Here is a 13,954-nt window from a genome sequence, read left to right on the forward strand (position 1 = left end):
GCGGAAAATGACACTTTTGCTAACTTGTGGAAAAAAAAAATGAAATCTGCCACGGATTCACCATGTCCTTTCTGAATACTTAGGGGTGTACTTTCCAAAATGGGGTCATTTGTGGGGTGTGTTTACTGTCCTGGCATTTTGGGGATGCTAAATTGTAAGCACCCCTGTAAAGCCTAAAGGTGCTCATAGGACTTTGGGCCCCTTAGGCTGCAAAAAGGGGTCACACATGTGGTATCACCGTACTCTAGAGAAATAGTAGAATGTGTTTTTACACATACCTATGCTGGGTGGGAGAAATATCTCTGTAAATGAGATTTTTTTGATTTTTTTCACACACAATTGTCCATTTACAGAGATATTTCTCCCACCCAGCATGGGTATGTGTAAAAATACACCCCGAAACATTATACTACTTCTCCTGAGTACGGCGATACCACGTGACACTTTTTTGCAGCCTAGGTGCGATGAGGGGCTCGACGTCCTATTCACATGTCATTTTCAGGCATTTGGTTTCTAGACTACTCCTCGCGATTTTTTTTTTTTTTTTCACAAAGTGTAATTTTCCACTAACTTTTGACAAAAAATAAATTCTACGAACTCATCATACACCTAACCTAACTTTGGGGTGTCTTCTTTCTAAAATGGGGTCACTTGGTGGGGTTCCTATACTGCCCTGGCAGTTTAGGGGCCTAAAACCGTGAGGAGTAGTCTGGAAATCAAATGCCTTAAAATGACCGTTCAGGGGTATAAACATCTGCAAATTTTGATGACAGGTAGTCTATGAGGGGCCGAATTTTGTGGAACCGGTCATAAGCAGGGTGGCCTCTTAGATGACAGGTTGTATTGGCACTGAAGTGCAGGAAGCGCAGGATGTTCTCAAATCGTGACCTGGACATGACAGCAGAGAACATGGGCATGTGATGTACTGGGTGCGTAGACCAATAAGACTGCAATACTATCTTTTTCACTAGACCCATGTTAAGGAGAAGGCCCCAAAAAAATGTTACGTTCGGAAACTTGGAGTGGTTTCCACCGAAAAGGCTGGGCATGGTAGTTTCTTGGATTGGCGGTTGCGTATTGTGTGGCATAACGGTTGGTCTCAGCCACAATTAAGTCGTAGAGACCAGCAGTGATCAGAAGAAAAAAAAATTCTGTCACTGCGGTGGGGCGGGTGAGGGTTTGGCCGAGTGATCAGAAGCCCACAGGGGGCAGATTAGGGCCTGATCTGATGGATAGGAGTGCTAGGGGTTGACAGGAGGTGATTGATGGGTGTCTCAGGGGGTGGTTAGAGGGGAAAATAGATGCAATCAATGCACTGGTGAGGTGATCGGAAGGGGGACTGAGGGGGGTCTGAGGGTTTGGCCGAGTGATCAGGAGCCCACACGGGGCAAATTAGGGCCTGATCTGATGGGTAGGTGTGCTAGGGGGTGACAGGTGGTGACAGGAGGCGATTGATGGGTGTCTCAAGGTGTGATTAGAGGGGGAGGTGATCGGGGGGGGGGGGGGGTGCTGAGGGCGGGTGATTGGGTGCCCGCAAAGGGGCAGATGAGCGTCTGATCTGATGGGTATGATGGGTAGCAGTGACAGGGGGTGATTAATAGGTGATCAGTGGGGGATTAGAGGGGAGAACAGATGTAAATAATGTACTGGAGAGGTGTTCAGGCGGGGCCTGAGGATGATCTGAGGGTGTGGGCGGGTGTTTGGGTGCCCGCAGGGGGCAGTTTAAGGTCTGATCTGATGGGTAGCAGTGACAGGTGGTGATTGATAGGTGATCAGGGTGTGATTAGAGGGGAGAATAGATGCAAGCAATGCACTGGCGAGGTGATCAGGGCTGGGGTCTGAGGGCGTTCTGAGGGTGTGGGCGGGTGATTGGGTGCCCGCAAGGGGCAGGTTAGGGTCTGATGGGTGTTGGTGACAGGTGGTGATTGATGGGTGATCAGTGGGTGCTTACAGGGGAGAATATATGCAAGCAATGCACTGGGGAGTTGATCAGAGGGAGTCTGGGGGGCTATTTGAGAGTGTGGGCGGGTGATTGGGTGTCCAAGGGGCATATTAAGGTCTGATCTGATGGGTAGCAGTGACAGGTGGTGACAGGGGGTGATTGATGAGTGATCAATGGGTGATTAGAAGGGAGAACAGATGTAAACAATGCACTTCGGAGGCGATCTGAGGGCGGTCTGCGGGTGATCTGAGGGAGCGGGCGGGTGATCAGGTGCCCGCAAGGGGCAGGTTAGGGTCTGATCTGATGGGTGTTAGTGACAGGTGGCTACAGGGGGTGATTGATGGGTGATTGACAGGTGATCAGTGGATGATTACAGGGGAGGATAGATGTATACAGTGGATGGGGGGGGGGTGTCTGGGGAGGATCTGAGGGTGTGATCAGGAGCCCCCATGGGGCAGTTTAGGACCTGATTTGAAATATAGCATTGACAGATGTGACAGGGGGTGATTGATGGGTGATTAGGGGGGGGGGGGGTGATTGGGCGCAAACCGAGGTCTGAAGGGGGGGGGGTGATCAGGAGGGGTCTGAGGGGTGCTGTGGGCGATCAGGGGGCAGGGGGGGGCAGGATCAGTGTGATTGTGTGCCTACCAGGGGGGTTGCCTCCTGCCCTGGTGGTCCCTCGATCACTGGGACCACCAGTGCAGGAGGCAGCCTGTATAATACGCTTTGTGTACATGACAAAGCGTATTATACGCTTTGTATGCGGCGATCGAGGAGTTAATAACCCACCGGCGCGTTAGAGCGTCGGGTGGGCGGACCCTGTGGCCAGCGGGAGCGCGTGTCACCAGTGAAGCGATCGCCGGCCAAACACGCCCCCAGGAGCCGCCGATGGGCGTATTGCGGTCGTTCTGCACAACACTTTGCCGCGGCTGTGGGCGGTCAGCAAGTGGTTAAACTCTTACAAATTTACTTGAGCAAGTTCTGCATTTAAGGACTTTATCTAGGTTTTAAAGACACCCTATGGAATAGATTTACTTTTTGGTTGAACCACTTAAAGAGGAACTGTAACGACAAAACGGCCCCTGGGGGGTACTCACCTCGGGTGGGGGAAGCCTCAGGATCCTAATGAGGCTTCCCACGCCGTCCTGCGTCCCTCGGGGGTCTCGCTGTAGCCCTCCGTACAGCCGTGACGCAATATTTACCTTCCTGGCTCCTGCGCAGGCGCTCTGATGCCTCTCGGCGCCGAAGTAGGCGGAAATACCCGATCGCCGTCGGGTCTGCTCTACTGCGCAGGCGCAAGTTTCCGGCGCCTGCGCAGTAGAGCGGACCCGACGGAGATCGGGTATTTCCGTCTATTTCCGTGCCGAAAGTCGCCACAGCGCCCCCGCTGGAGCCAGCAAAGGTAAATATTGAACTGACAGTCGGCACAGTCGCCGGCTGTTCGGAGGGCTGCGGCGAGACCCCCGTGGGACAGAGGACGGCGTGGGAAGCCTCATTAGGATCCGGAGGCTTCCCCCACCCGAGGTGAGTACCCCCCAGGGGAGGTTTTTGTTGTTACAGAGTCTCTTTAAGCCTATCTGGACGAACATTCTCGTCAAGATAGGCTGCGCTTGCTCCCGCCGGCCGCACAGGCTCCCGCTGCCGGCTGTTAACCCAGCAATCAATAAATGGGATTATAGATCCCATTCATTGATCAAAGTCCCCCACAGAAAAACCGACAGCCTCTTTTTCTAAGTAAAATAAAGTTTCCAGTCTTCATTCTTGTTACTGGAAGCGAGATCAATCGCTCCCAGGACTTTTTGACTGTGGCCAAATAGTAAAACTACACCCACATCCATTTTTTATTAAATACATTATTTTACATTTAAAATTAGCTGTTTACCTCCCACACCAAAAATTACTCAAATAAAATTTTTAATAAAAAAAAAAAAATGAAAAAAAATTACAATTTGAAAAAACAACAACAAATAGTTACCTAAGGGTCTGAACTTTTTAAATATGCATGTCAAAGGAGTATATTAATATAATTTTTTAAATTATAGGCTCGTAAATAGTGATGGACGCAAATTGAAAAAAATGTACCTTTATTTCCAAATAAAATATCGGCGCCATACATTGTGATTGGGACATAATTTAAATGGTGTAATAAGCGGGACAAATGGGCAAAATAAAATACATGGGTTTTAATTACGGTAGCATGTATTCATTTCAAACTATAATTGCCAAAAACTGAGAAATGATGATTTTTTTTCCATTTCTTTCTTAATATTCCTATTAAAATTAAATTTAGAATAAAATAATTAAATTTAGAATAAAATAATTCTTAACAAAATGTACCACCCAAAGAAAGCCTAATTGATGGCGGAAAAAACAAGATCAATTAATTGTGATGAGTAGTAGGGTTGCACGATTTTATAAAAATATTGAAATTGCTATTTTTCTCTCTGCCCCCAGTATAGGTTAGCTAGGTAGGTGCCTCAAGTATAGGTAGCCAGTATAGTTGGCCCCAGTATATGTAGCCAGTATAGTTGCCTCTGGTTCAGGTTAGCTAGGTAGGTGCTGCCAATATTGCCCCATAGGTTAGCTAGGTAGGTGGCTGCCTCCATTATAGGTAGCCAGGCAGCATAGGAGTAGCAGCAGGGGAGAGCGGACATAGCAACAACTTACCTTTCGGAATGAAACCGGCAGCTTCTATCTTCTTTCCTCTTCCTCTCCCAGCCGTTCATCACGTTAATTTCAGCGCCCACTGTGATGACTTCCGGTTTTGTCATCACAGGGGGCGCTGTAATCAACGCAGCTGACAACGCTTGGGAGAGGAAGTAGGAAGAGGCTGGAAGTAGGAAGGTGAGTTGCGCTATAATTTTACATGTCGGGTAGCAGCAGGTTGTGGAAGTACATACGCGTCAAAAAAAGTTTTAAAAAAAATTGCCGCTTTCCCGATTACGTAATTGTCGTGCCCCACATCGCGATTTGGATTTTAAATTAATGAATCGTGCCGCCCTAATGAGTAGTGATAAAGTTATTGGCAAATGAATGGGAGGTAAAAGTTGCTCAGATGCAAAAAAAATTAACAACCCTGTGGGCTGAAGTGGTTAATAGGTCTGTCTCACTTATTTTGAAGAAAAACTTTACAACACAGCTGTCTCAAGCAGAATTAGAAATAAACTAGCAGATTATATTGCAAATTTTAGGTGACTAGCTTTAACAATGACTTCCCCGAATTTTCAGCGGGCGTCAAGGCTGCATAGAATTTGACGGACCACAAAAAAGCTTATGTGGTGAAATGTGCCAGTTCAGTGGTTATGCAGGGAGGGGGTTAAGAGGTAGAAGACTATGGCTTCAATTCATAAAGCATTAACACATGCAGTAAATACCTCACACGTCAGTAAATGTCAATTCATAAAGATTACAGCACGCCATAAAGCAAAAAGGGATGTTTGATATCTAAGACCTCTTCTGATCTGTCGGAAACTAGCTTCAGCATGCAACAACACATGACAGACAGAGCAGAGAGCCTATAGGAAGAGCCTCCGCTCTCCTGCTGTTATCTCTATTGGTGCCAACATGTTTTAGGGAGTGATAAGTTTCTCTACCCCAACCCAGAAATCTTTGGTTGGGACAATCGTCGAATATTGGCAGGGAGGAAGTGGCAGTTCTCTCTGTCATCATAGCAAGCGCGTTTGCAGGCTCCGAACACGCCACCCACTTGCTGGTTTAGTTCCCGCCATACCCACTCCATTCTACGGAACACTGAGCCTAGGGCATATTTTTTGTCTGATTATATATATATATATATATATATATATATATATATATATATATATATATATATATATATATATATATATATATTTATTAGGATTGTCCCATTTGACAATAGTTCTCCATCAAGGAGACTAGCTTGGAAGTAAAAGTTTAAAATGCGAGCTTTCCTGAAATGGTGCACTTGCATTAAACCAGTGGTAAAAGATTTGAAAAGAAATATAAAAGGAAGCCATAGAATATATATACCTTGTTCCCAGACAGGTTCAAGATCTTCAGATTTGGGGCTTTGATGTGAATTTGTGACATGCAATCCAGTTGATAGAGTTTGTTGTTACTGAGATTCAAAGACAAAAGCTAGAAAGTGGAAAAAAGTCACAATCCAGATAAGGTAAATAGTATGAACAGGTACCATTACTAGGCAACTAGGATTGGTTTCAAAAATAACATTCTGGTTTTACATAAAGCAAAATTAAAATAGGATTACAAAGCATCAAAATAATTTCCTGGTTTAGAAACTGAACAACCCCACCTCTTAACTAGAGATGGCCCAGCCTTGGAGAACTCATGGGGAAGCACATGATCAATTTGATCAGCTGAAAGATTTGTAAGCCTCTGATTTGCTGTGATTACTTCCTGGTTTATGATCATGACCAGCAAATCAGAGCCTTACAAATCAGCTGATCAAACTGATCATGTGCTTCTCCATGAGTTCTCCAAGGCTGGGCCATCCCTACGCTTAACCTCCTTTGCGGTTATCCCGAGCTAAGGTTGAGGCGGAAAACCGCAGCTAAGAGCGGTGATTCGGACCTCTGCTCGGGGTAGCCGCCGGAGGATGAATGCAGAGCAATGCGCGCAGTGGGAGCGTTTCTACATACCTCCTGGGGATCGACGTCGGCTGGCATTCTTCTTCCTCTCCTCCGGGGCTCTGCTTCCTGCTGGTGAGATCACCGGCTGTCGTCATGATGACAGCCGGCAATTTCAAAATTAGAGTTGCAGCGCCACCCGGAGGATGGAGGCTTAACTGCAGCGCTGGAGCCAGGGAGGTCAGTAATTGCTGGGCACCTGCAGATCTCCCTGGCAGCATGATTTTTTTCCAGATTTTAGGGTCGGAAAAGGTGCAAAAAATTGTGTTATGGTTGTTCATCTGTGAGACTGACCAAACAAGCTATCTTTCATTTTCTATGGACATCAAAAAGCCTCCATAGATGGGTACATATGTACTCGCTGCCTGGTCAGTTGGGTATAAGGTGTGCTGTATGACAGCTCACCCTGCTGCCGCTGAAATTCCAGGCACGATAAAGAGACACTGAAGCGAGAGAAAAAAATGGTTGTGTAGTACGGGTAATTACTAGAACACTAGTAGCAAAGAAAATATTCTCATATCTTTATTTTCAGTTATGTTTTGTTTTTCTTATAACATTGCATCATTCTCTAATATTTGCAGCTTACACATTACTCACATTCTAAATGATTTTACAGAGCAGGTCAGTGAACTTTTGAACGGTTCTCTGGAGAGAAAAAGTGACAGTTGAGATAACAAGCTTCAGAAGACAAGAGCTCTCTGCTACTTTGAAAGTCATGGAGCTCAATGGCATAGGTAAAAACTAAAGTTTAACTCTTCCTGTACTGGAAACAACATTAGACTTCTGTCTCTGCTCCTAATGTTTTATTTCTTAGCTGTACTACACATGCAAATCACTAGATCATATTTTTTTTTTCCCTTCAATGTCTCTTTAAATACTATTCCCAGTAATTTGGGGCCCGGGCTATCTCAGGCACCCAAATCACACTGTAAATCCTGTTGCGCTGCTAAAGACATAACATTACGTCAATGCAGGCACCCAAGTCAGGTGCAGAGCGGCAGTGACCTGCTTCGTCCATAGACACAATTTTCTTGGTTTCATCTCTTTGGGCCACCTTTAGTAGGTGCTAACAACTGCATAACAAGAGCACACCAAAAGCCTTAAGCATTTTAGAAATGCAGTTGTCTAGTCATCACAATTTGGCCCTTGTCTAAGTCACTCAAATCCAAGTAGTTTCTCATTTTTCCAACTTCTAATACATCATTTTCAAGATCTGACTATTCACTTGCTGCCTAATATATTCCATTCCTTCACAGGTGGCAATGATAAAGCATTTTAGCCTTGCTGCTGTGGCAGATAGGAAGTTGCCAGAGCATCAGGTGCTTAGGCCTGTTTGCTGCTGTTGTCTGAGCTCTTGGTGCTTTACTCCTGGCTTTGAGCTTGTGGTTCTCAGTTACTAAAATCAATCCAGCTATTGACTTACTGTATAACCAAAAAAAATAAGATACAACACTGTCCTGCACCCTCCCATATATCAGTCGGTTCAAATATATTTGGTATCTCATCTGCAAAAAAACAATGTTAGTACCTGCTAACGTTGTTTTGAACAATCCTTCAGGGCAAAGGTGAGACATCGACCTATCAGGCACAAGAACATTCAGCACCTCCCCTATAAAAAAAGTCGCATGGTTAGTCCACCCTCAGTGCGTTTAGCCAAGTACCGACAGGTGAACATTCCACTAACCCATAACCGCGCAACTTTCAGACGCAGACAATTAACACCCGGGTGGGATCGTTGCCCTGAAGGATTGTTCAAAACAACATTAGCAGGTACTAACATTGTTTTTTTCCTACAATCCTTCAGGGCAAAGGTGAACCGATTAACAAGTAATACAACCTCAGGGTGGGACCACTGCTTGGAGAACCTTTCTACCAAACGCCTGGTGGTGTGCAGACATCGCATCAATTCGGTAATGACGGATGAATGTAGAAAAGCTTGACCACGTTGCTGCTTTACATGTACAGGCGAAGCCCCTGCATTATTAGCCCAAGAAGCTGCCATAGCTCTAGTAGAGTGAGCTTTAAATGAGGCAGGAGCCTCACTTCCCATAACTCTGAAAGCTTCTATAATAGCTAACTTAATCCAATTAGCTATAGTAGATTTAGAAGCTCTCTGTCCTACAGTTTTCCCTGAAAATAAAACAAATAAGGAATCTGTCTTCCTGATATCTGCAGTTCTGTTCAAGTATTCCAGAACACATCTAACATCTAATGAGTGAAAAATCCTCTCTTTTTCACACTTTGGAATTCACACAGAATGTAGGCAAAATAATATCTTGCGACCTGTGAAACCTAGACATAACTTTTGGACAAAACTTTGGATCTGTCTAATACTAACCTATCCTGAAAATCCTGAAAATAAGGACTTTTCATAGACGAGGCCTGTAAGCTCACTAATCCTTCTGGCTGTAGTGATGGCTACTAAAAATACAGTCTTTAATGTAAGAAATTTAAAAGAACTGTGCCCTAGCGGCTCAAAAGGACCTTTGGACAGTCCCTCTAATGCTAGGGCAACACGGTACGTTTACCCCTCATCAATCGAGCCGCTGATGGCTCGATTCATAGTTTTCGACAGGTCCGATGACCCGCCGGATCGATTCCCCGCTCGATCCCTGCGGGCGGACAATAGTGGGGAGTCAAGCGAAAGATAAGGAAGCGCCCGCAGGGACGAGCGGGAATCTATCTGGACGGCGGCGGGGACGAGCGAGAGTCGACCGGGCGGCTAATCGAGCTGCTGAGTCGACCCGTGTATTCCTACCATAATACTAATGATAAATCCCAAGGAGAAACATATGGCTTGTAAACTGGCAGTTTCCTAGATAGAGCCTTCAGAAATCTCACTATCAAAGGAGAGGAAGACAAGGGGATACCTGAAAAAGCAGATAAGGCAGCAATCTGCACCTTAAGCGTACTTACAAAAATATTTTTATCTCAACCGTCCTGAAGAAAATCCAGGACTGCTGGGACTGACAAGCTATCAAACTTAGAGCCAGATAACCAAAGATGGAAAGTCTTCAAGTATTTCAGATAGATCCTCCTAGTAACTTCTTTACGGCTACTAATCAGTGTAGAGGCCGCCTTGTCAGATACTCCCAACATTTTGAGTAAGGCTAATTCAGGATCCAGACTGACAGATTCAATCTGTCTGGATGCGGGTGCCACAGGTTCCCTTGCAGCAATAGATCTGACCTGCGAGGAAGTCTCCAAGGGTCTTCTGATGCTAACCTGAGAGCTGAAAACCAGCTCCTTCTCGGCCAAGGTGCAATCAAAATCATCTGATTTTGACAACCTCTCCATTTGCTGATGACCGCCGGAATCAAATTGAGAGGAGGAAATGCATACAGAAGTGGAAAGTTCCACTCTTGAATGAATGCATTCACCTCCAGGCTTTGATCTCTTGGATTGAGAGAGAAAAAAAGTCTGAATCTGGGGCATTGTCTGTCGCAAACAGATCGATTGACTGTGTTTCCCATCGTTTTGCGATGTCTGCGAACACCTTGTTTAGAGACCATTCTGATGACAGAATCCTGCTTCTGCTCAGTTTGTCTGCCTCTATATTGAGTGTTCCCTTGAGATGAACAGCTCTCAAGGATAACACATTCCTTTCTGCCCAAGACAAGATCTCCTCCACTTCCTCCTGTAACAAGGATCTCGTGCCTCCGTTTGTAGATAAACGCTACTGCCGTAACATTGTCTGACATGTCTGAAATAAAGCCAGCCTCACTGCTCTTAGTTCTCTCCAATTGGATGACCTTTCAGACTCCGATTTTGTCCATTTCCCCTGAAAGGCTCTGTGAGCTATAGGAGCTCCCCAGACCCAGGCGCTTGCGTCCGTAGTTATTACATTTTCTACAGGCTCCTTTCAAGGCCTGCCCTTCATAAGGTTGGATTCCTCCAACCACCATTGCAGAGACAACACAACAGTTTGAGGTATTTTGACTTTGAAATCTAATGTTTGTGTAAGACCGTCCCAATTTTCTAGGAGGAACCTCTGTAACTTCCTGATGTGCGCTAACGCCCAGGGAACTGCCACCATCGTGGATGACATTAACCCCAACACGAAATCATTCTTAGGGAAACTTTGTCTTCCCCTTGTAATGATTTCACTTTCAAACTTATCTTCAGAATCTTCTCTGGAGGAAGGAAAATCATCTGTTTCACTGAATCCACTAACATGCCAAGAAAGTGAGTTCTCTGACTTGGAATCAGGGAGGACTTCTCCAAGTTGAGGATCCAACCTAGGGATCGGAGATGTTCCGAAACCAGATTCAAATGGCTTTTCAACTGTTCTGCCGAATTTCCCAGAATAAGCAAGTCGTCCAAATAAGGGAACTATCGATTTTAATCATTCCGTAACGGAATTAATGCTTCTTCCAGAATTTTAGTGAACATTCTCGGGGCAGAAGTGATCCCAAATGGGAGGCAAACAAACTGGTAGTGTTCTACCATCCCATTTATTCTTACTGCAAATCTGAGGAATTTTTGCGATTTTTGGTGAATCGGCACATGCCAATATGCATCTCTTAGATCCAGAGATGCCATAAAGGACTCTGGAAACAGTAACTCCCTTACTGAAAAGATGGACTCTATCACAAACCTTTTTCTTTTTCATAAATGGATTCAGGCTTTTTAAGTTCAGAATCAGGCGAAACTTGCCCAACTGCTTTTTTACTACAAAAATAGTTGAATAAAAAACCCTGTTTTTGTTCCTTTACTGGCACAGGATGAATTACATTCTGTCTTAGCATGTTTTGCAATATTCTTAGATCTCTGGAACCAGAGTGGGGTCTCTTGGGGCCTTTGAGACCACAAATCTTGACGGTGGAGGAAGGGCAAACTATTTGGTAACCAAACCTTATTGTCTGTTGAATAAATAGATTTTTTTGCCACTTTTGCCCACCTGAGAGAAAAGTATCTTAGCCTTCCCCTCAACCGCCTGACACGAGTCATTGGGATTTTGACTGGGTCTCTGGAGCTTTAGACTTAAAGCCCCCTTTCCTGGACTTGTCAAAAGTCCACCTCCTGCCTTTACATTGATCCTTAGAGGCATCCTTTTGATCACTCCTTCGCTTACGAAAAAACTTTTTGGTTGCAACAGTCTTCTGTTTTTTAGGAAAAAACTTTCCTTTTATTCGATGTTCTTTCCAAAGCTGAATCCAGCTCTGGACCAAACAACAATTCACCTGTAAAAGGGACACTACAAAGCCCGTTTTTGGATGAGAGATTACCATCCCATGTTTAAAGCCACAGGGCTCTTCGAGAAACATTAATTAGAGCTGTGGACCTGGCTGTAAACCTAATTGCTTCAGAAGAAGCATCTGCTAAATATGCAGTAGCTTTAGTCAGGATAGCAAGAGTTTAATAATTGCTCAACAGGTGCACCAGCCAGTATGTTAGCTTTGAGCTGATAAATCCACAGCTCCAAAGTCCTGGCCACACATGTAGAGGCAACAGCCGGCCTAAACATAGCCACACTAGCCTCCCAAGACCTTTTCAAATAAGCATCCACTTTTTTATCAAGTAGATCTTTTGGTCCCCAAGATCCTCAAACGCCAAGTCCCCTTTTGTTTAGTCACCTGGGAAAATGGGGTATCCAATTTAGGACATTTATCCCACAAGGCCGAATCTTCTGCAGTAAAAGGAAACAGTGCTTGATAGCATTATCAAGTATAGTATATTATATTATTATACAGGCTTTTTAGTTCCTTTTATCCCCCTATACATTCCTAGTAGTTTGGGTCACCGAGCTGCTTGGTTACTCTGTTGCACTGGTCCAAGCCCTATTTCATACAGCCTTATCAATCCTTGCCATGTACTGATGAGGACCAAAAGTCCGAAACAGGCTGTCTACATGGGGGTTTGATATAGCTGTGTAAAACTTAAAGAGGAACTCCAGTGAAAATAATGTAGTAAAAAAAGTGCTTCATTTTTTTACCATAATTATGTATAAATGATTCAGTCAGTGTTTGCTCATTGTCAAATCTTTCCTCTCCCCGATTTACATTCTGACATTTATTACATGGTGACATTTTTACTGTGGGCAGGTTATGTAGCTGCTCCTAGCTGTTTTGGCTGTTAGAGACAGCTGTAAACAGCCATTTCCTGTATGTGAACATTGTTACATTGTGGCAGTTTGCCCAGAGTACCGCGGTCCCAGAGCTTCTTGTGGGAGGGGTTTCAGCACAAAATCAGTCATACAGCGCCCCCTGATGGTCTGTTTGTGAAAAGCATTCTATTTCTCATGTAAAAGGGGGTATCAGCTACTGATTGGGATAAAGTTCAATTCTAGGTTGGAGTTTCTCTTTAAAGCTATAGGCTTGCTATACACCAGCGGTTCTGGATGCTTGCTTGGCTTAAGAAGGGTGAAAAGGGATAATTTGCATATTCAGTGGTAGTGCATTGTGGGTAACCACAAATGTTTACTTATAACTGAATTATTGCAAATTTCCTTCTGTTTTAAGAAGGCAATTACACCGAGCTTTGCTTTTTTAGTAGGAGGACTTTTTGGTTCCTTTTATCCCCCTATACATTCCTAGTAGTTTGGGTCACCCTGAGCTGCTTGGTTACTCTGATAGCATTATGAACAGGAAAAACAGGCCCCTCCTTTTCTTCCATACCTTTGTATAATTGATCATGAATAGACAAACTAGTCACCACTAGGGTTGCTCAAAAAATTCAGCGTAATTCTGTTTTGCGCAATTCCGGCCGGAATTTGGTGATTCCGTTCCGCCGCAACGGATGTGTGGAAAAAATGTGGAATTCCGCGGAATGCAAATTTCTGCTAGCCACACTTACAAACTTCTCCTCCTCCCTTGTCTTCCAGGGAATTGTAGGATGTCAAAATCCTCCTCCTCCATGTATGTTGGTGGTGGTATAGTGGTGAGGAGAGCCGCCTTCCAAGCACTAGACCTGAGTTCGAACCCTGGCCAATGTATGTGAGCTGGCTTTTGACATCCTACAATTCCCTGGAAGACTAGACAGGAGGAGGAGGGAAGGGAGGAAGGAGGGAAGGGAGGAAGGAGGGAGGGGAGGAAGGGAGGAGAAAAAGGACCATGGGAACAGCCAACAGTTGCTATGGGCTATCATTTAGCATAAAGAAGGTTTCATTTGCAATTACTTTAATTTTTCTGCCGGAATGCGGAATTCCGCAAAATTCCGGCGGAAATGTCATAGCGATGGAATTTAGCACTGGCGGAATCTGCAAATTCCGGCGGAACGGAATTTTCTCTTTCCGATCATCCCTAGTCACCACATCCTTACCCAACTCTAAGGAGTCATTAATGGCAGCAATTAATGCCTCCGTATCTTCAATACGAAATTTAAACTTTGAAGCAGACTCAGATTTTATCTCTCTAGAGTCTGAATCTTCAGAACTAGCTGCTAT

At 44.7% G+C, this 13,954-nt stretch overlaps 1 protein-coding gene across 2 annotated transcripts in view; it reads right to left on the minus strand.

Annotated features, from left to right (window-relative positions):
* NXF1 (nuclear RNA export factor 1) overlaps positions 1-13,954 on the minus strand; it is a 159,282-nt gene that overhangs the window by 63,020 nt on the left and 82,308 nt on the right. For both annotated transcript variants that reach the window (XM_068260673.1, XM_068260674.1), the window contains exon 9: positions 5,954-6,061. In XM_068260673.1, the coding sequence (XP_068116774.1) occupies positions 5,954-6,061 (108 nt within the window). The remainder of the gene's footprint in view (positions 1-5,953; positions 6,062-13,954) is intronic.

This window comes from Hyperolius riggenbachi, chromosome 11, assembly GCF_040937935.1.
Source record: "Hyperolius riggenbachi isolate aHypRig1 chromosome 11, aHypRig1.pri, whole genome shotgun sequence".
NCBI lineage: Eukaryota > Metazoa > Chordata > Amphibia > Anura > Hyperoliidae > Hyperolius > Hyperolius riggenbachi.